At 45.8% G+C, this 20,429-nt stretch overlaps 1 protein-coding gene and 1 long non-coding RNA gene across 6 annotated transcripts in view; one reads left to right on the top strand and one right to left on the bottom strand.

The window, feature by feature from the left end:
- The first annotated feature begins 6,784 nt into the window (after window positions 1-6,784).
- Window positions 6,785-15,895, top strand: LOC137518020 (uncharacterized). Its single transcript, XR_011020728.1, has 3 exons — window positions 6,785-6,960; window positions 15,532-15,662; window positions 15,826-15,895. It is a non-coding gene; the product is annotated as an uncharacterized lncRNA (long non-coding RNA).
- The window catches only part of MYL3 (myosin light chain 3), a 225,625-nt gene continuing 217,259 nt past the window's right edge, over window positions 12,064-20,429 (bottom strand). For all 5 annotated transcript variants that reach the window (XM_068235188.1, XM_068235187.1, XM_068235186.1 and 2 more), the window contains one exon: window positions 12,064-12,290. In XM_068235188.1, the coding sequence (XP_068091289.1) occupies window positions 12,262-12,290 (29 nt within the window). In that variant the 3' untranslated portion in view covers window positions 12,064-12,261. The remainder of the gene's footprint in view (window positions 12,291-20,429) is intronic.

The following is a 20,429-nucleotide window of genomic DNA, read 5'->3' as shown; positions in this document are numbered from 1 at the left end:
TCGCATTACAGTGGGTATTGCGAAATTACGTTTGCCTTGCATGCAACCGTTTGTAAGCGTAGTTACATAACGTAATTTCGCGATAGTTCATATTACTCTCATTGATCACAGTGTAATTATTGCGAAAAAGCTTGCTCTATGCGTAGAAACATTTTTGTCAATACACCCTTGAACTGCGCATGCTTAGTTTTTACATTATTTAACGAGAAAAAGCGTTCATATGCGAAAATTTGTTAGCGTTCGTCTGACTACCGCTGATTCGCTTCTGATTGGCTAATGCGAACAAAAACAACAGGAAGTTGAGCAATCTCATAGGGGAAGAGGCTGCCTGCACGTGCTACAGCACCAGCGAGGACAGGAGACTGGCAGAAGTGCCGAGAAGTGACTGAGAGTAATTACGAAATTCGCGAAATTACGAAGAAATGCGAAATTACATTATGGTTTAACGAGAAATTACGGTATCGTTGTACGCGAAATTACGTTATGAACGAAACGCGAAATTACACGTTGAAAATTACTCTTACGGTATTATCAATTACGATTTTAATGGCAATTACGCTACCATAATTTTGCGCCGTAATAGCAAATTTCGCATGCGTAATTATAGTAACGCGAAATTTCGAAAATTTCGGCTCAACCCTAGAACCATAACGACTTATAGTAGAATGCACTGCAGTATAAAAATAAATAAATATCCTGGTTTCAGCATAAGAAACATTTCCTATTTGTTATGTAGCCCCACCCTCCCACTCAGGCTTAGCCTAGGCTGTTTAATATGCTATAATTTGTACGGGCTTTAAAACTCTCAGTAAACGAACATTCCGTAGAGATCCCCTGCCAGTGCTAAAGATGTTCCCACCTGTGATACATTTCCGAAAGTAAACAAATTGAGGGGAAACGCCAACCAAATAATTTATAAATCAATATTGTAAAAAAATAAGCAACTTTATTTACTACTGTACATTATTTTTCAGGTCCAGCAGTCTGCATCACTCTGCAGTTAACTAAATGGGATTACCACCCCTCTTCTTAACCACTTCGGGACCGGCCGCCTAACCCCCCTTAAGGACCAAGGTATTTTGCGGTGGAGGGGGGTGTGTGTGTTTGGGGGGGGGGGGTCAGGCAGCCGCATCCCGTCTGTGGCTGGCTGTTCTGTCTCCCGTCTGTGTGGCCAGGTGTCCCCCCTGTATGCAGCAGCCATCACTCACCTTCCAGGCTCCAGCGATGAGCCGCACTAGCCCCCTTCTTCTCCAGCCGGCATATCCGCTCCAAATGACGCTCAGGTCGGGTCGCTACTTGATAACGTCAGACGGAGCAGAGATGCCGGCCAGAGCAGAGGGGGTCGCCGATCGTCGCTGGAACGGCAGGGAGGTGAGTGGATCCTCTTCTTTCCCCCCTGCCGCCGCCGCTGTCAAAGTGGATCACTACGTTCCGCAGGCGATCGTAGTGATCACGTGATCAGCAGCTGCTGGACGATTGATTCAATGGGCCTGGTCCGCAAGTGGTTAACACCCTCCTCCCCCCTTCCCCACCCCTACACACAAATACACACAAACACTTACCCAACACATTGTCAACCCTTTTGTTAAATTTGTGTGTGTGACCATCATGATCGTCATACCCATAACAAGTGTAGCCACAAAAACACCTGATCTGAAAGTCCCCTGTATGGGAGGAAGAGAAGGTTAGTAGTTGGGGGCCCCCACAGCTCTGGGCACCTCTGCAATTGCTGCAATTGCAGGGGCTGATCCCCTCTAGTTACAACCCTGGTTCTTTCAAATGTACTCCTGAACAAGTGAACTGTGTTCATGAAACACCAGCCCTTATTAAATTATTATTATTATTTATTTATAAAGCGCCAACATATTCCGTGGCGCTGTACAATGTAAGAAAACAAACAAGGGATACATGATACAGACAATGATATACATCAAATATGAACACTGATACAAAATACAGCACTGCTGATTACAATTTGATTTAACATGATGACTAAAATGTATACATGTCTAACAGTGCATGCAATTAAATTAATAACATTCCATGACACAAAAGGGTGAGAGCCCTGCCCTTGCGAGCTTACAATCTAAAGGACTGGGGTGGAAACAAGAGGTGGAGGAAGTATACAGTATATGTACAGGCAATGCGTGATTAGGTTATTTAGTGAGGAGTAAATGTAGAAGATGCGAAGTTGAAGGGTGCGTGGCCTAAGCTAGAGAATATGCTTGTCGGAAAAGGTGGGTTTTGAGGAAGCGTTTAAAGATTTCACTTTTTCTCCTACCTAGGAGATCATTTTTCATCTTTTTTTTTTTAAATAACTTTCTTCAACACTACAAAAGTATATAAAAAGTACTGTCAAAATTATTCGGAGTGTTTTCCTGCTTGCTGGTGGCTTACAATGCATTTTATTGATAAGGCATAAAAATATCACCAAGGAGAAAACTTAGGAGAAAAACTGAATTGAATAAGGGTCAATGGCCCATATGCAATTAACTTTTTCTCCTGAGTTTGCTTCTAGGTAATATTTTTACATTTGTCAATAAAATGCCTTTGAAGCCATCGGAAAGCAAGAAAATACTCACAATAATTTTGATAGTACTTTTTCACTTTTTGGTACTTTTTTTCAGTTGAAAACTGCTGAAAAGTTAGTTATTTTAAATAGAAGATGTAAAAACTTATCTCCTAGGAGAAAACTCAGGAGAAAAGGTTAACTGCATATGGGCCATTATTGAGTCTACTTAGAGTTGGGGTTAATGAAATGATCAATTGTTCTATTAATTTACACACTTGCACTTGACTTGTTTCCATAGGTGGCCAAATGGTTTTGCCAAGTTTCAGGTTAGGGTTAGGGTTATGCTCTAGGAAATAAACGGGTTATGTTCAGGGATAGGAGATCTATTAGAAACTGGGTCAAAAACCACCAAAGAAACTACCGTCACAAAGCCCATAGAATATTATTAACAGAACACTACCTAGATGCTAACTATTGGCATCACTCGGCACACAGAATAACTCGCACCTCTTTTAACCAGCGCTGCTCGGATACCCATTTTCAAAATCCGATTGAATTCAGATCCGGATTCCCAGATATACGGATCCAAATCGGATATCCGAATCCGAACTTTTTGGTATCCAAGTAAAATCAGATATCCGAACCCAATATTCTGGATATCTGGTTGGATTCGGATATCCGGTTAGAAAACTGGAAGTGGCCTAAAAATGTCTCTCTCTCTCTCTCTCTCTCTCTCTCTCTCTCTCGGACTGAATGCTACCGAAAGGGATTTTTGCTTTTGAAGGCCTCTGCTCGGATATCCTGAAAAACTATCCGCCCGGATTTTCACATGGGAAATCCGAGTTTGCTCGGATAGTGCTATTCGGATTTATAAAGATATCTGGAATCCAATTCAAAGTGCGAATAGTGGAAAAAGTTCGGATTATCTGGGTTGTTTGGATACCCGAATATTGGATGAACTGCACTGCTTTTAACCCTTAAGCAGCCAATTTATTTAGAGGTTTGCAAGTGCTCCAGGCCAATTTATTTTAGCACTTTTCTTATTTCTTCTTTGTTAAATTTACTTGCCTGTAATTAGTACTGCTGTAATGTGTATTTATGTCCACTTATCACTAGGAGGCAGTGTAAGACAATAACAAAGGACTTCTGCTTTCAGTTTCTGTTTTTTCTGCCAGCAGAGAGAGATCAAAGCATTCCAAGAATTTACAGCACAATGAGTTCTGCCGACTGAAGTCAAAAGCAGAGCACTTATCTCAAACGAAATAACTTCATTGGAGCTGCAAATGGGTCAACCATTGTCTCCAAGCTGCATAAAATTTGCATTACATTTTTTGTGAAAGACGGAATTAACATCTCACCGACCGTCCATCTCTGGTTGGCACCATCCAAACCTATATACTTGTCTGTGATCACCCTGTAGTCTCCTCTGTTGTCTACTTTGGGGTTCAGATTTGGATGCAGAAAATGTGTTGAACCTATTAGTGGTAGTGTCAGAACTGTGTTGGTTGAGTTAGACCTTCAAAACTTTGGTCACCCATCATCAAAAATGAATCTTGAAGCTGATAAGGTTCTTCAGAATCCGCTGAATGGACTGGTAGCTCAGTACATAACAAGAGGAACACCATGTGAGAGTTTGCACACGTTTAATTCCACTCTAGAATCTAGAACTGTCTTACAAAGACACCTTTGGAAATAATTTTGAAGGTATTTTTCACGGCCCTGAATTTCCAACATCCTTCCTCTATAAATGGCCCATGGTTTTCTGAATAAGTGTTTACCAACACAAACATTTATAGTAAATACACATCGTTTCCCTGAATACTTCTATTCACTTCGCCACTGCTTAATTGATTAATCCCTCCCGTCATCTCCACAGGAAGGAAGGCCAAGATTTTCCTTGTAAAACCAAAATATTGGGGTTCTTTGTTAGCCGAAAAGCACAGCCTGTGCTATAAAAAAATCGGGCTAATTACAGCATCGGGAATGTCACAAATAGGGGTTTCTGTGTGGCATTTTTGACGGCGTGTCCAGATAATTCCCTGGATCCAAATTGACTGTGTATTTGTTTGAGTTGAAGACCTCGATCTTGTGGTCAAAGTTCCAAGGAGCCGAGCGTTGGGGACACTGCGAGGTGCACAATAATGGCTTTGACTGCAAATTTCTCTTGTGGTTTAGCTAGAATGTGCTCACTGTGTTTCGCTTTGAAATAACACTAAGACTACAGGGGTGGTATAGTTCAAAAATAAAGTCTTATGAGAAATACATCGACCTTTGTTATTCCTCCTAATGACAGCATTCACGTTACCACCGCTGGTCCCTCCAGCCACAGAGACCAACAAACCCGACAGCGAAAATAAGTCTTCTGGCATCGGAGTTCACAAAGTGGAGCATTAAATGCTTCAATATAAAGGTCCATCCTTTAAGTTTGTATTTTTGTCAGTGCTGTGGCTCAGCCGTTTTTAGCCACGTGTCCACAGGAATGCTGTGGCGTAGCCTATATAGGATGGGAAACCTATCATTTCCATTCTTGGTCCTGAAGGCAGCTACGCTCGGCTAATCACAGATACACTTGTATAAACACTGGATACTATTATAGGTAATAGCATTTCTCAACAGTTTTGGTTAACTCTTTGAAGCCGATCCCTCAAAATAATCAACCCATTTTTGTACCCTGAAAGTCCTCTTTCAGAATACTAAGAATGGCTGACACACTTTAAGAGGCTGATTTTACCATTGAAAAATAAAGTCTCTTTCAGGAAACTGCAGATTTACAAAGTAAACGGCCATTATGCGGTAGGTAGTGATAGAGTAGGAGGGGGTTGGGGTGTTCATCTATCAAGATAGAAAATATAAGGGTGCTACATGGGAATCCCAAAGTTGTGTAATTTTTGTTTTTGATGTTTTTTTGCTCTCAAAAGTTTTTTTAAGGTATTTTTTTTTAATTATTGTTAACTCTTTGAATTAATAGATATTTATGTACCCCTCATTCTTTCTTGGGTAGGGAGGGCAAATATCCAGGAATCACCTTGAGCCTTGTATACATGCTATATAGTTCTAGCATTTGTATGGCGGCTCCCGACCACCCTAGATGTGCCCACAAGCAATTAGCCCCGCCTATGGGCATGGTTCTCCTGCTCATCCCACCGGCTCTGTGCCAGTCAGTGCTGCACTACGCTGTCAGCCCTCCCCCTCCCTCCATAGCAACAAGCAGGCTAGTGATGTGTCTGTACAGAACTCAGCCTTGAACTCTCACCTGAGGCATTGGGTCCTGATCTATACAAGAGGGGATCAAGGTACACAATCAGGGTTGGTCCAGGCAGTCTTTACACAAGAGTAGTCTAATATTTGCACCAGCAGAGTATAACACAAGTGCAGTTATTGGCCCGAATGACGAAGCCAAGGTCCCGTCTGCTGGGCCGTTGGCAGTGGCGTAGCAATAGGGGGTGCAGAGGTTGTGACCGCATCGGGGCCCTTGGGCCAGAGGGGCCCCAAAGGGTTAACCTCCTATCACAGTATTAGCTCTCTATTGGTCCTGTGCTGGTAATAATCACTTCTATAGTTGATTTGAATAGTAGTAATCCTTAACACACTGTTTCCCATCTCCTTCTTGCATCTCTGACACTGTGGCTGTCCTTGGCAGGTTTTGGTGCGCCATATCAATTGTTATGTATAGAGTGCTTCGGGTGGGGGGAGACATGAAAAACTTGCATCGGGGCCCACAGCTCCTTAGCTATGCCACTGGCCATTGGTACCTATAACAGAGCAGCAGCGGTTGTGATTGGCAGTGCACCCCACTTTCAGATTTGTGGCCATAGTTGGCTTCTTCCAAATTTCTGCTGAGGCCACCCCATCAGCCGCAGTGCAAATGGTGGCTGCTGCGCTGGGGGCGGGCAGCTTCAATGGAGGCGGAGGTTTCCAAAAAGCTTGGGCAGACTTCAGAAACATGGCCAGGACTAGGTTCCCGCATCTCGATTCTGTCTGATCCAGTAAGTATTTAAGACTAACAACCTTGTCTCAAATCCTGCAGCATTATTAACATCACAGTCATGACATGCTCTGTCTTTTTATACTGTAGGTAGTCTTTGAAGAGGAACTGTAACCAATCATACCCCCTTTCCCTCAAGAAATATTAACCTTTTCTCAAATACATCATCAGGGGGGTCTGTATGTCTGATATTGTGGTGAAATCCCTCCCACAGTGTGATGTCATGACCATGGTCCTGACAGTTTGGGACATAACAGCTGTTTCCAACTGACAAGCAACCAGTATCTACCTCTGTGCCTATGCATATCTATATATAAAAAAAACCTTTTAGTCTATCGCAATGTTAGGGGGTGTGGTTATAGATAATGGCAGTTGGTGCTGTCTAGTTTTTTCTTGTCTGCCATTAGTAAAGATGATGACCTGCTGGCTCATTGTGGATCAAACAACACGAGCAAATTACATGGTAAGTGTAATTTATTAAACTCTTATTTTTTAACTTTTCACTTTGCAATGTATTGATTTTTTTTTCCTTTTGCAAGTAACACTTATGCACTTTGCCAGTGACTGTTTTTAGCAATAGGACTAAGTTCGGAAGTTGCTCCCAGCTATTAGTAAGTGCTGCTTTCTGTTGTCAGTTAACAGTTAAAGGGAACCTGAAGTGAGGAAAATTATTTAAAATAAACACATGACGTAGCTGCAAATGCATATTACATACTAACCTCACCGTCAGTTCCTCTAAGAAGCTCCCCATTTTTTTCTTACAATGATCCCTTCCAGTTCTGACAATATTTTGTCAGAAATGAAATACACCAGTTGCTGTCAGTTATATATCAGCAGCTGTCAGTTACAACTGAATGTGCAAGGTAATCTCCATGTTTCCCTATGGCTCAAGTGGGCGATATTACAGTTTAACAGTGTGCTGACCAGGAAGTTGTTATGGGGCAATGGGCATTTTTAAAATGGAGGATGGAGAATTCCATTGATCACAGTGGGCAAATAGGATGCAGGAGAGGAGAAAGAGATTGATGAGTAGACTACACAGAAGGTAAGTATGACCTCATGGTTATTTTGACATTTTATTTTCAGTTCAGGTTCTCTTTAAAGTAAAAAACTTTGCAGAGAGTTTCAGTTAATTCCCTGCGGCCTCGTCGCTCCGCCAGGGTCTGTCAAACCTTCCCGCTTTTCACATGAAAATGACGCATTTGCGTCTGCAATTTGTCACTGAAAACGGCATACGCCACAATCCATGTTCTGTAGTACTCCCCTCCTGCCAGGACCAATGTCTCTGAGCTTGTCCTCTTGGTGGCGCTCCTTTTTATACACGGGTATTTGCGATGCTCACAGGCCCGCCATCAGAATTTTCCAGGCCCCGTACTTAGCAAACCTACAGGGCCCCCCCTCATGCCAAATAACAATCTGATAGGTAGATTGTGTGGGGGCAGAGCCACGGTATGTGGGGTAGAGTCAAAACAACTTGCCTGGGGCCCATAACACCCTCCCCCTGCATTGATGCATGTTCACCAATCACGCAGCAGGGAAGAGGAAGATGATCACACAACTCCTGTTATGCCACGATAGAATAATTGCCAGCAGAGGCTCGATTGGGACTACCACTGTTTGGGCCCAGACCCTTCCTGGGCCCCATACTACTGTCCCTCTTGTACCCCCCTGATGGCTGCCCTGGATGCTCAGGCACAATATAATATGAACTCTTTTTTTGCCAGAGAAATTGGAGCAGTGATTGGCCATTTCTTGTGGAATAACAAACTTTGTTGGTGTAAGATAGATGGGCTGTCCTGATGAGTATCATTATAGGAACGACATGCAATTTCATTTTTAGAGAAAAATGAGCCGGCTGATTTATGGACTGCGGGACAAACATACCATATATTTGCTACAGAGATTAAACGTCTGGGCCAGGATTTTTATGACTTGGACTAATAATAGAATAAGTGGTGAATTAAAAAATGAAATGGCCAAGCAGAACAAGCAGGGAGGCTTGCAGGGCTGGAGGGGAAGAGAGGAGGTGGGCAGTGCTGGAGGGGAATTAAATGATTGTGGGTAGTGCTGGAGAAGGAAGAGGGTGTTGGAGATTTAACTACAATATTACCTTAAACTGCAGTATGGTAAAACAACCACAAGATGCCACTGTGTGTAAAATGCAATGACTATCTTTATGGGATTGTTATTCACGCTATATTATCTGTGTTCTAAGTAAGCTGCATTTCCTAATGGTGGTGTATGATTAATCTCTGCATGTTTTTCTTCAGTAAAGAGTTCCAACTTGTTATAGTGGATGCCTATCTGCATGTACAGAACACTGCCCTAACATAGAGGTGGGCAATGCTTAAAGAGACACTTAAGCCTATGAAAAAAAATCAGTTTTACTCACCTGGGGCTTCTACCAGCCCCCTGCAGCCATCCTGTACCCTCCCAGTCATTTGGGGATCCTCCTGTCCCCCGCCGCCAGCTACTTTCACTTCGCCGACAGGCCTGGCTACGTGAAAACTTCTATGCGCTACTGTCCCCAATACCGTCCTGCATCTGCACAGGATGGTATTGCGCACGGGAACGCGTAGAAGGAGACACGTGGCTAGGCCTGTGCGGGCGCAGTAAGCCTGTCGGCCGAAATTGAAAGTAGCTGGCGGTGGGCGACCGGAGGATCCAAAAGTAACTGCGAGGGCACGGGGTGGCTGCAGGGGGCTGGTAGAAGCCCCAGAAGCCCCAGGTGAGTAAAACTTGGGGCTTTTTTTCATAGGCTTGAGGATCACTTTAAGGAGAAGGTAAGGTAGTGTGCAGTACAAAGCAAGAAGGAAGAGAGGTGGGCACTGGGCAGTGCTTGAGGAGAAAGGATAGAGGTGGGTAGTGTTAGAGTAGAAGGAAAACATGTGGGCACTGGGCAGTGCTGGGGAGAAAGAAGAGAGGTGGCAGTGCTTAAAGGTTAGGGAGAGAGGCGGGTAGTCCTGAAGGAGAAAGGTGAGAGATGGGCAGTGCTGGAGGCAAAGGGAAGATTGTGGGCAGTGCTTGAGAAGAGAGGTGGGCGGTGCTAGAGAAGAAGTCAGAGAGGTGGGCTTTGCTGGAGGAGACGGGAGGAAGGTGGGCAGTGCTGGAGGAAAAGGGAGAGAGGTGGGCAGGGCTGGAGAAGAAGGGAGGGAGATGGGCAGTGCTGGAGGAGAGGGGTGAGAGGTGGGCAGTGCTGGAGGAGAAGGGAAGGTGGGCAGTGCTGGAGGAAAAAGGAAAGGAGGTACGCAGTGCTGGAGAAGAAGGGAGGGAGATGGGCAATGCTAGAGGAAAAGGGAGAGAGGTGGGCAGTGCTGGAGGAGAAGGAAGGGAGGTGGGCAGTACTGGAGGAAAAGGGAGAGAGGTGGGCAGTGCTGGAGGAAAAAGGAGGGAGATGGGCAGTGCTGGAGGAGAAAGGTGGGAGGTGGGCAGTGCTGGAGGAGAATATAGAGAGGAGGGCAATACTGAAGGGGAAGGGAGCTGGGTGGGTAGTGCTGGAGGAGAAGGGAGAGAGGTGGGCAGTGCTGGAGGAGAAGGGAGGGAGGTGGGCAGTACTGGAGGAGAATATAGAGAGGAGGGCAATACTAAGGGGAAGGGAGCTGGGTGGGTAGTGCTGGAGGAGAAGGGTGAGAGGTGGGCAGTGCTAGAGGAAAAGGGAGGGAGGTGGGCAGCGCTGGAGGAAAAGGGAGGGAGGTGGGCAGTGCTAGAGGAAAAGGGAGGGAGGTGGGCAGTGCTGGAGGAAAAGGGAGGGATGTGGGCAGTGCTGGAGGAGAAGGAAGGGGGCCTTAACCCAATGACACTTTTGTTTTGTTTTTAGAATAGTAAGGTACGGACATCTTTGTATTCAGTCTCCTGTCTTATTATAAAACACTTTATTCTAGTGAAAGGTGTACGGTAAAGTAGCAAAGTTCTTTTTCAGTATCTTTTTTTTTCTCTCTTTTTTTGTTTTCTATTTTTTTTTCCTTTTTCTTTAATGTTACCAAAGTAAAATAAATATGCACGACATTCCCAGACGGCCCGGAGCGACAGGTTATGCGGCGTGCTGAAGGGAAAACTGAATAGCCTGTTTGGAATACAAGGGGAGTCATTAGTGTACCAAGTCTGTAATATGGACTTTCTACCCATCTGCTGTCTGCCTGTCAGACGAACGTAATCCTCGAATTGCAAAGTACACATGGCACAGATACAGAGGACAAACTGCAATGAAAGAGCACACATTAATCTTAAGGCACTGACCTGTTATTTCAGGTTTTTTTGTTTTATTGCAACTGGAAGCGTAATTTAGAAGACAGTCGTACGCTGCATGAAGCTGTGGAAACCGCGTACGCCGTTTCTCTCTGTGTACCGCGTGGAACCATGAGCAGCTGCCTACAGCTATTTATGGCCTGAAAAATATAGCAATTGACTCTAATGTCTTTGAAGAGAAAAGACAATAAAAAGAGTAGAGGAACGGATTAGCTATAACATCTTCTCTGACGTGTGCCTGACCACTGCCTGAACCCTGAGGCTGATGGGGGTGACTGGGTTGGAGCTACAGTGAATTCTTAAAGGATACCTTAGCCCTTACTAAATTCTGAAATTGACACCATGTGTGTGTGTGAGAAGATGCACATAGCCTTACCACGCCTCCCGTGGCCCGGCGTCTCTCCATTGCTCTTAAAAAGGTCCCAGTACAGCGCTGTGGTCGGCGGGGCCGGTGCAGATGCAGTATGTCCACAGAAGTACGCGCACACTCCCGCAGGAAGACATGGCCGGCATGCGAGCCTTCTGGTGCCCAAGCCGACACACTGCTCAAGAGTGTGCAGTATATCTGGGTCAGAGGGCACGAACTCTGACCATGGCTTCCTGCGGAGTGCGCGCATACATACCTGGTGCTTCCTCCAGCCCATTCCAGGTTGATCGCTACCTCGTCATCCTTCTGCGCTGTCTCGATCTTTTGCAAATCCTCCAGTTGGGGCCAGTCAGTGCAGGTGCAGTCTGGTAGCGTGCACCCCTGTCACGCTCCAGTGGCCAGGAGCATTCTGTGCCTGTGCAGTACTGCACAGGCACAGAAAGCTCCTGGCCACGAAAACACAACAGGGGAGCACAGGCAGACATGCACAGAACATCCTGGACCTCCAGAGGACTTTCTAGGGCAAATTGTGGAGTATCCGGGCAGCGCAGAAGGATGGAGAGGGAGCGATTAGCCTGGAGGGGCTGGTGGAAGCACCAGGTATGTATAATTTTTTTTCTTAGGGTTTTTCCCTTTTTTCTTAGGTTAGGCATCGGTGTTGGGGTACATTAAGGACATCTGGGCTGGGGTGCAATATTAGTAATTTTACCCATATTCTACTAGCAGCTACAGCTATCGTCACTGCCCAAATTTCCATAGTGCCCATTTTACATGCATGCTTAAAAGGTCCACACTGATTATCAGAACACCCCAAATAATGGTTCAATTAAAAAACATGGCTTCATCAGAGTTATGGAACCAAAGAGATCCCATTAGAAACCACTAAATTCATTCATTGCTTCCAATCGCACTCATTATCTCCTAGTTTTTGGCACTTTGGAAATGTAGTAAGGCTTTTTATAACAGAATTTTTGAATAACTTTATTGAGTAGAGTTAGTGAACAGTATTGCTTTTTTTTTTCATTGGAACAATGAGAGATATAGTGAACTTTGGTTGGTTTGGGTCGAGACTGTATGAATCTTCTGTTTGGGAACAGCAGCTGGAGGTGGATATAAAATTGGGACTATTACATCTTGTGCAGTTGTACCCGTTTAGCCGGCCAGGATGTGTTTAACGAAAGCTGCAAAAAAAAAAAAAAAAGTGCAATGGTTATCACATTTTTCTTGCAAGAATAGTTGAAGCCAAGCATGCTATATCCTGGACACATCCGAGCAGGATTAAAAAAAAAAAAAAAAATCTACTTACCTGGGGCTTCCTCCAGCCCCTTGCAGCCGTCCCGTGTCCTTGTGGCAGCTACGCTCCCCGCCGGTGGCCTGGAGTCCTGCGCAAGCGTCTGAGGGAGTTGCGCTGATGTCATCCGGACTGTACTGCGCAGGCACAATAGTTCTGCACCTGCACAGTACAGTCCGGATGACATCAGCTCAACTCCGAGAGCCGCTCATTGAGGCACAGTAGACACCAATAGGCAAGGTCAGGATGTGCACCGGAGCGGATCGGAAGCCACCGAAGCTGCGGCGAGGGCACAGATTGGCTGCTAGAGACTGGAAGCCCTGGGAGAGTCGTTTTGTTTTTGTTTTTCTCCTCGGACCTTCCCTTAAAGGGAACCAGAGAGGAACGGGGGGTTGAAAAAAGAAAATGATTTTATACATACCTGGGGCTTCTTCCAGCTCCATAAGCCTGAATCGCTCCCACGCCGCCGTCCTCAGCTTCCTGGATCCGCCGGTACCGGGCCCGTCACTTCCGGCGGACGCGGCCAATTGTCCGCATCACAGGGGCTCCCTCCATACATGTACGCATGCGGCAGCGCAGTAAGCAGCCACATGCGTATCTGTATGGAGAGAGAGCACGACTCGCGGCAATGACGGGACCCGGTGGCGGCGGATCCAGGCAGCGGAGGACGGCGGCGTGGGAGCGATCCGTGCGTATGGGGCTGGAGGAAGCCCCAGGTATGTATATTGAATCCTCTCTGGTTCCCTTTAACCACTTCAGCCCGTAGGTGTTTTCACCTTCAGGATGGAAGCAATTTTCCCGTCAGCACTCTTGCCATTCATTCAACAAAAACTTTATTACTACTCATCACACATAAATTATCTACAGTATATCTTGTTTTTTTCGCCGTCAATTAAGCTTTTTGAAAGCCATACTTGTTTTCACCATTTTTTTACATTTTCTATGTATTTTATAGGGAAATACACAAAGGGCTTGATTCACTAACTGGCGCTAAGTGTTAGTGCCGGAGTGAAAAGCCTCTTAATGCCCCTTAAGTAGCTCTGCGCGCACTAACGGCCGCACAGAACTACTTCGCGCACAGCCCCACTCAGTGCGGCTGGCAGGTAATAGTGCGCTGTGCGATGATAACGTCGCACCCGCTGCCTCTTAAACGTTGCACCCGGTGCAACGAAAACAGCGCATCGGATGCCCCCGAAACGGTGCATTGATGCGCTGCTTCAGCGGGCACCCGATGCATCGTTTTCATCGCACCCTAAAAGGCAGCACACTAATACCAGCCACTGAGCGGGGCTGAGAGTGGTGTGGGCACAAACTACTTAGTGCCAAGGTTTGCGCCCACTAAGTGATAGGGCTCACTAACCGGCTTAGCGCCGGTTAGTAAATCAAGCCCAATAGGGGAGGAAACGCCATACTTGGCTTGTCACATCTGAGCAGGCATGGACCCTGTCCTTCATCACATGGTATTATCAGCCAATTGCATGCGATGGAGACTGGGTGATGTCAAATTTAACTCTTTAGTGGCTAGTATAAAATAGCCAACATGGGCTCCAGAGCCCACTTCCAGTTTCCACCTTCTAGCTTCAGACTTCACTTCTACTTTTACTTTTCTTCTAGTCATCTACCTGTATGCTGTACATATGCTAAGTGCTGTTTAGCATAGATGTACCATAAGAGAAAACCTAGTCGATTCACAAGGAATGGACCAAGAGCCTGTAACGCTCAAGAGGACTTACTACAGACTTATTGCTTTGCTGAGGTAACCAGTGGGGCTGCGAAATTTTGCATGTGCGAAGTTTCGCATCAAAATTCACCGTTTTCAATCGTAATCGTAATGCGAAATTTATGGGAGAATGCGTAATAAATTACGTGTGAATCGCAATTATGTATCGAAATTTCACATGACTTCGTAACTTCGTGAAATTACGGTTCATTATGAAATTAGTCATTTAGTATCTTTTGACGCATATGTGTATTGATGTACGCTTACAAATTTCCGCATGTGGGCATGTTCCAAAAACATACGGATAAGTTAATTGGCTCCCCCTAAAAAATTGGCCCTAGACTACAGTACTTACACTACATAATATAGACATATGGCAATGGTAGGGATTAGATTGTGAGCTCCTTTGAGGGACAGTCAGTGACAAGATATATATATATATATATATACACTGTACAGCGCTGCGTAATATGTCGGCGCTATATAAATACATAATAATAATAATAATAAATAATAATGTTATATTATAGATGCGCATGCGCTATTTCATGCGTATGTTTATACGCATCATAAGCATGATTGTACGCCTGTATATATATTATGCGCATGCACATTGGCAAGTTAAGTAACGCGAAATTACGTTACCCAATTTCGTTTACACGCATAGTACCGTAGCCGTAATTATGCTGTACCTGCAACTTCGTAAAATACTATGCGAAGTTTAATGCAAAGTTTTACGATTCGAAAAACTTTGCGAAATTTGCGAAACGAAGTTTTTTGGCCATTACGAGCACCACTGGAGGTAACGGACATGTAACAAAGATAAGATTGCTGCCGAACGCATCTGTATAGATATGCCCTGCGGGCCTCATGGAATTAACAACTGTATAGAGCTTTGGGGGCCACCAGAAAAGGCTCAGCGGCCCACATTTGGCCACCGGGTTGGACTTTGGACATACCTGCATTAAACAGAATGTGAAAAAGTGAACGGGCCTTAACTTGGCTGATGTTGTATAGTCACCAGGGTCGGATTTAACCCAAGGCCACATAGGCCATGGCTTAGGGCACTGCAGGATCAAGGGTGGGTGGGTATCAGGCTGTACTAGGGGGAGGGGAAGGGTGGTTATCTATACTGAAGGGAGGCAGTCGCTGACAGTGGCCTTGGGTGGTAAAGAATACAAATCCATCCCTGGTAGTCACTTAACTATTCTACAGGGAGATAAAGATATTGACGCATGTATGAAGCTGCCCCACCGCGAGACATCTCAATCGCCGTCCCCAGGGATAAGACTTAACCGTTGATTTATTTTAATGAGAACCTGCTGCCTCTTCTACCGACACATCACATTTCTGTCTGTCTTCCCAAAGCCTGTCCGCGGATGACTAACATTTTTCCTCTCGCTGTTTTCAGCCAGGCGCTTGGCTCTTATATCACGGAGCGTTGTAAACAAGAAACAAGAGAACACAGAACCGATGACAGGAATATGACAGCTTCTTCTCCAGCCGTTTCTCATGAAGATTTCCCAAAAAGAAAAAAAAAAAGTGGGCAACTTTTTTCAGATACTTGTTTTCAGGCTGTGGACTTTTTTTGTCAGTGAGAATGTTTTATTTCTCTCTCTTGTTGGTAATGATGACGTTTCGCTTTGGAACATCCAAGGGCTCGAGCTAAACACGTTCTAATTCTGAACCTTGTTTTTATTCTCAGAAACAGGATCCGGTAGCCAAAGAAAACAAGACGGATATTTTTCAGGTGGAAGCAGTTACAGAGCTGGAGCGGCAATTAAACTACTTACATGGCAGACACAGCGCTTTCTCATTATTCACTATTTCACTTTTTGTTGTAACTCACAATCTGGTAATGGGAGAGGACACCCAGGATTCCCGGGAACGAGTAAAACACAAAACCCAATGATTATTATTCTTGGAAATCTTGACTGTATTTTTCAATCGAGCTGAGAAGGAGTTGTGGCAATTTTTTTTTCTGCGTGATCACAAAAATATTTTGTTTGCATATCACAAAAATATTTTTAAAGGCCAACTATCATGGAAAATTGTAAAATTTAACCCATTAGCAGCTTAGATGCTGCTAAGCAAACGAGTTAGCTCATTTTGAGATAAGCGCACTGCTTTAGAACTCAGCCGGCAGAACTTATTGTGCTGTAAATTCTTGGAATGCTTTGACCTCTCTCTGCTAGCAGAGGATATAGAAACTAAAAGCAGAAGTCCTCTGTTATGTATATGCCCCCTAGTGACATATACATACACATTACAGCAGTACTAATTAGAAACAAGGAAATGTAACAACTAAGAAATTAAAAAAATGTACTAAAATAAATTGGCCTGGAACACTTGCAAACCTCTAAATAGATTGGTTGCTAAAGGGTTGAAATACATACGTGTAAATGTACATTTCTCCCAGAGTGAAATGAACAGCGTTGCTGTGAGTGACAGTAGGTAGTGAAAATCTGACTGATCTGTCAGGTTTTGGACTAGTCCATCTCCTCATTGGGGATATTCAGTTATTTCCTTATACTGTATACAAAAGCACATACTGAACTGCAGTTGCTGAGGCCAACTGCCAACTGGCTGATATCTTTGTGCAGATCATTATACTTTTAATTGTAAAGGTTAATGACACTGAGAATCTTCCATGGGGGGATGGACTAGTCTAAACCTGTCAGATCTGTCATCTTTTTACTACCTAGTGTAAGTGACAGCAGCAGTGGCACAAAAATTATTTTTAGTGAATCATGCCCTGGGAGAAATGTACGTTTACAGTATATTTATGCATTTTAAATTTTACAACTAAGGATTCTGCCTCTGGCATAGGTGATCAGGGTTCGAATCTCAGCTTTTTCTGATCAGTAAGCAAGCATCTATTCAGTGAGGAGACCTTGGGCAAGACTCCCTAACGCTGCTACTGCCTACTGAGTGCGCTCTAGTGGCTGCCTCCCAAGCGCTTTGAGTCTGACAGGAGAAAGGCGCGATGTAAATGTTCTGCCTCTGATGTTAATGTTTATGACAGTTGTCCTTTAAATTACAATTTTAAACCAGGTGAAATTGTTTTAACCACTTGAGGACCCACCCTTTACCCCCCCTTAAGGACCAACGCTGTTTTAGCTGATCTGTGCTGGGTGGGCTCTACAGCCCCCAGCACAGATCAGGGTGCAGGCAGAGCGACCAGATCGCCCCCCTTTTTTCCCCACTAGGGGGATGATGTGCTGGGGGGGGTCTGATCGCTCCTGCCTGCCTGGGTGTTGCGGGGGGGCACCTCAAAGCCCCCCTCCGCAGCGAAATTCCCCCCCCCCTCCCTCTCCTCCCTCCCTTCCCCGGAGATCCGAGGCTGCACAGGAACGGATCTGTCCTGTGCAGCCTCTAACAGGCTCCTGCCTGTCATGTGACAGCGATCCCCGGCCGCTGATTGGCCGGGGATCGCTGATCTGGTACAACGCTGCTACTGTTAGCAGCGTTGTACGAATGTAAACAAAGCGGATTATTTCCGCTTGTGTTTACATTTAGCCTGCGAGCTGCGATCGGCAGCCCGCAGGCTATTCACGGAGCCCCCCGCTGTGAATTGACAGGAAGCAGCTTCCTGATTAATTAGCCTGCAGCCGGCTGGTCCTGCAGCTGCCACTTTGCCGACGCGCGGTATAAGTGCGCGGTAGGCAAGTGGTTAAACAAAACATTGCAAGTATTTTTTTTTTCAAATTGCTTTCTGATCACAAAAAAGGTTGAAATCAGGGGTATAACTACAGGAGAGCAGCCCCTGCAACCAGAGCTGTGAAGGGGGGGCCCAACTCAGAGGCGTAGATATGGGTGGGCAAGGTGGGACATGTGTCCCGGGCGCAGCACTGTCAGAGTGCTCAGCACGGCCGCTGCACCCCCACATGCATAAAAGATTGCCCGCAGTGCCCCTGCTTCTCTCCCTCCCTCTGCAGAGGAGTGCAGAAGCGTTAGCAGCAGTAAAAGGTTATTTAAAGGGGGGCACATCTGGCTATCTGAAGGGGGGGGGGGGGTACATCTAGCGACTACGACCACATTCCGATGTGTGGCCACACCCATTTTTTCAAAGGTGTGTGTGTGTGTGTGGGGGGGGGGGGCAAAAACTGTCTATGTCCATCACATTGAATGCTAAATTGCAGGCCTAAAGTGCTTTAAAACATCTTGCATGTGTATACATCAATCAGGTAGTGTAATTAGTGTTCTGCTTCACACTAACACACCAAACTCACTGTGTAATGCACCGCCAACAGCTGTTTGTGTAGTGACGGCCGTGCTGGACTGGTGCGCACCGTGGCCTGAGTGTAGGCCGTGGCGGCTTTCAAGCCCATATGGTCGCCGGGCTGTGGTAGCTCAATGATAGAACAACAGTGACTGTCCAGCTGATCAAATTTGGTCTGTCCACAATGAAGCAACGACCTTATTATCTTCTTGTATGTAGGTAGGCATAGGTAGGAGTCCCAGTATAGGTAGGTAGGCATAGGTAGGTGTCCCAGTAGTTAGCTAGGCATAGGTAGGAGTCCCAGTATAGGTAGGTAGGCATAGGTAGGAGTCCCAGTATAGGTAGGTAGGCATAGGTAGGTGTCCCAGTAGTTAGCTAGGCATAGGTAGGAGACCCAGTATATGTAGGTAGGCATAGGTATGTGTCCCAGTAGTTAGCTAGGCATAGGTAGGAGACCCAGTATAGGTAGGTAGGCATAGGTAGGAGTCCCAGTAGTTAGCTAGGCATAGGTAGGAGTCCCAGTATAGGTAGGTAGGCATAGGTAGGTGTCCCAGTAGTTAGCTAGGCATAGGTAGGAGTCCCAGTATAGGTAGGTAGGCATAGGTAGGAGTCCCAGTATAGGTAGGTAGGCATAGGTAGGTGTCCCAGTAGTTAGCTAGGCATAGGTAGGAGTCCCAGTATAGGTAGGTAGGCATAGGTAGAAGTCCCAGTATAGGTAGGTAGGCATAGGTAGAAGTCCCAGTATAGGTAGGTAGGCATAGGTAGGTGCCTCAGTAGTTAGCTAGGCATAGGTAGGAGACCCAGTATAGGTAGGTAGGCAAAGGTAGGTCCCCTAGTATAGGTAGGTAGGTGTCCCCGTATAGGTAAGTAGGTGCCCCAGTAGTTAGGTAGGCATAGGTAGGTGTCCAGCTGCAACAGATAGGGCTGTATAATGTCAGTGAGCAACACCCCAAAAAAACAACACATCAGGAAAACATTATAGCTCTCAAAAAATCTGTTGAGGGGTGCTATTCTAGCAATAACAATCAGCCAGGAGCAAGCCAAGAGCCTAACTAATCTTTCCCTAGGAGAACAAGTCTGCAGCAGCTGTCCCTAGTCTGTTTCTAGCAGGCACACGAGTGAGTGTCATGCCTGACAAACCTGCCTTATATAAGGGGGGGGGGGGGGGGGAGGGCTCCAGGGCTTAGTGTAGCCTGAATGGCTACAATGTGCCTGCTGACTGTGATGCAGAGGGTCAAAGTTGACCCTCATAGTGCATTATGGGGCGAATCGAACTTCCGCAAAAGTTCGCTTGGTCCAGGCGAACGCGAACCCCCAAAGTTCGCCTGGAACCGTTCGCTACATCTCTACTTATCTGTATCTGGTGAAAGTTGTGCCAAGAGCCAGGCTAAGACCTTCACTTCTGGGTCTCTGTGCTTGTTCCCTGCTGATGACGCACAGGCGGGGACTTTCTGATAGGCGGAAGGCGCATTCTCAGTACGCCCTCCGCAAAGGTAAACAGTAGTCAGCTGACTGCGGTGAGCTGACAGCGCGGCGTCAGCTGGTTTTACAGCTGCCACTTAGGCAGGATTTGCTGCTGTCTGATTGGATGTGCGGAGTGTGGCCAGCCACTGATTGGATGAGAGTTGTATTTAAACATGCTGAGTGCTCCCAGTCATCGCCCGTGATAGCATAGCTGTGGCTAGTTGCTGGGTGCGCACTCTTACTATATTGGTGTTATCTGGAATTGACCCTTGGCTTGTTATTGACCATTTTTGGCTGCTGCCTGGACCGACCTTTGCTTGTTACCTGGATACTCTTGCCTGCTGCCTGGACCGACCTTTGATTGTTACCTGGATACTCTTGAATGCTCCCTGGACCAACGTTTGCTTGTTACCTGGATACTCTTGTCTGCTGCCTGGACCAACCTTTGCCTTTTACCTGGATATCCTTGCCTGCTGGCTGGACCGACCTTGCTTGTTACCTGGACACTCTTGCTTGCTGCCTAGACTGACCCTTGCCTGTCACTTGGATCCTCTGACACACTGCTTCCTGTCACCATTGTGGGCCTCATCCTCATCACCAAGGTATTGCTACAGTTTGACACT

This window comes from Hyperolius riggenbachi, chromosome 5 (assembly GCF_040937935.1).
Source record: "Hyperolius riggenbachi isolate aHypRig1 chromosome 5, aHypRig1.pri, whole genome shotgun sequence".
NCBI lineage: Eukaryota > Metazoa > Chordata > Amphibia > Anura > Hyperoliidae > Hyperolius > Hyperolius riggenbachi.
Note: the sequence above shows the minus strand (reverse complement) of the source record. Positions and strands in the feature narration are given on the sequence as shown.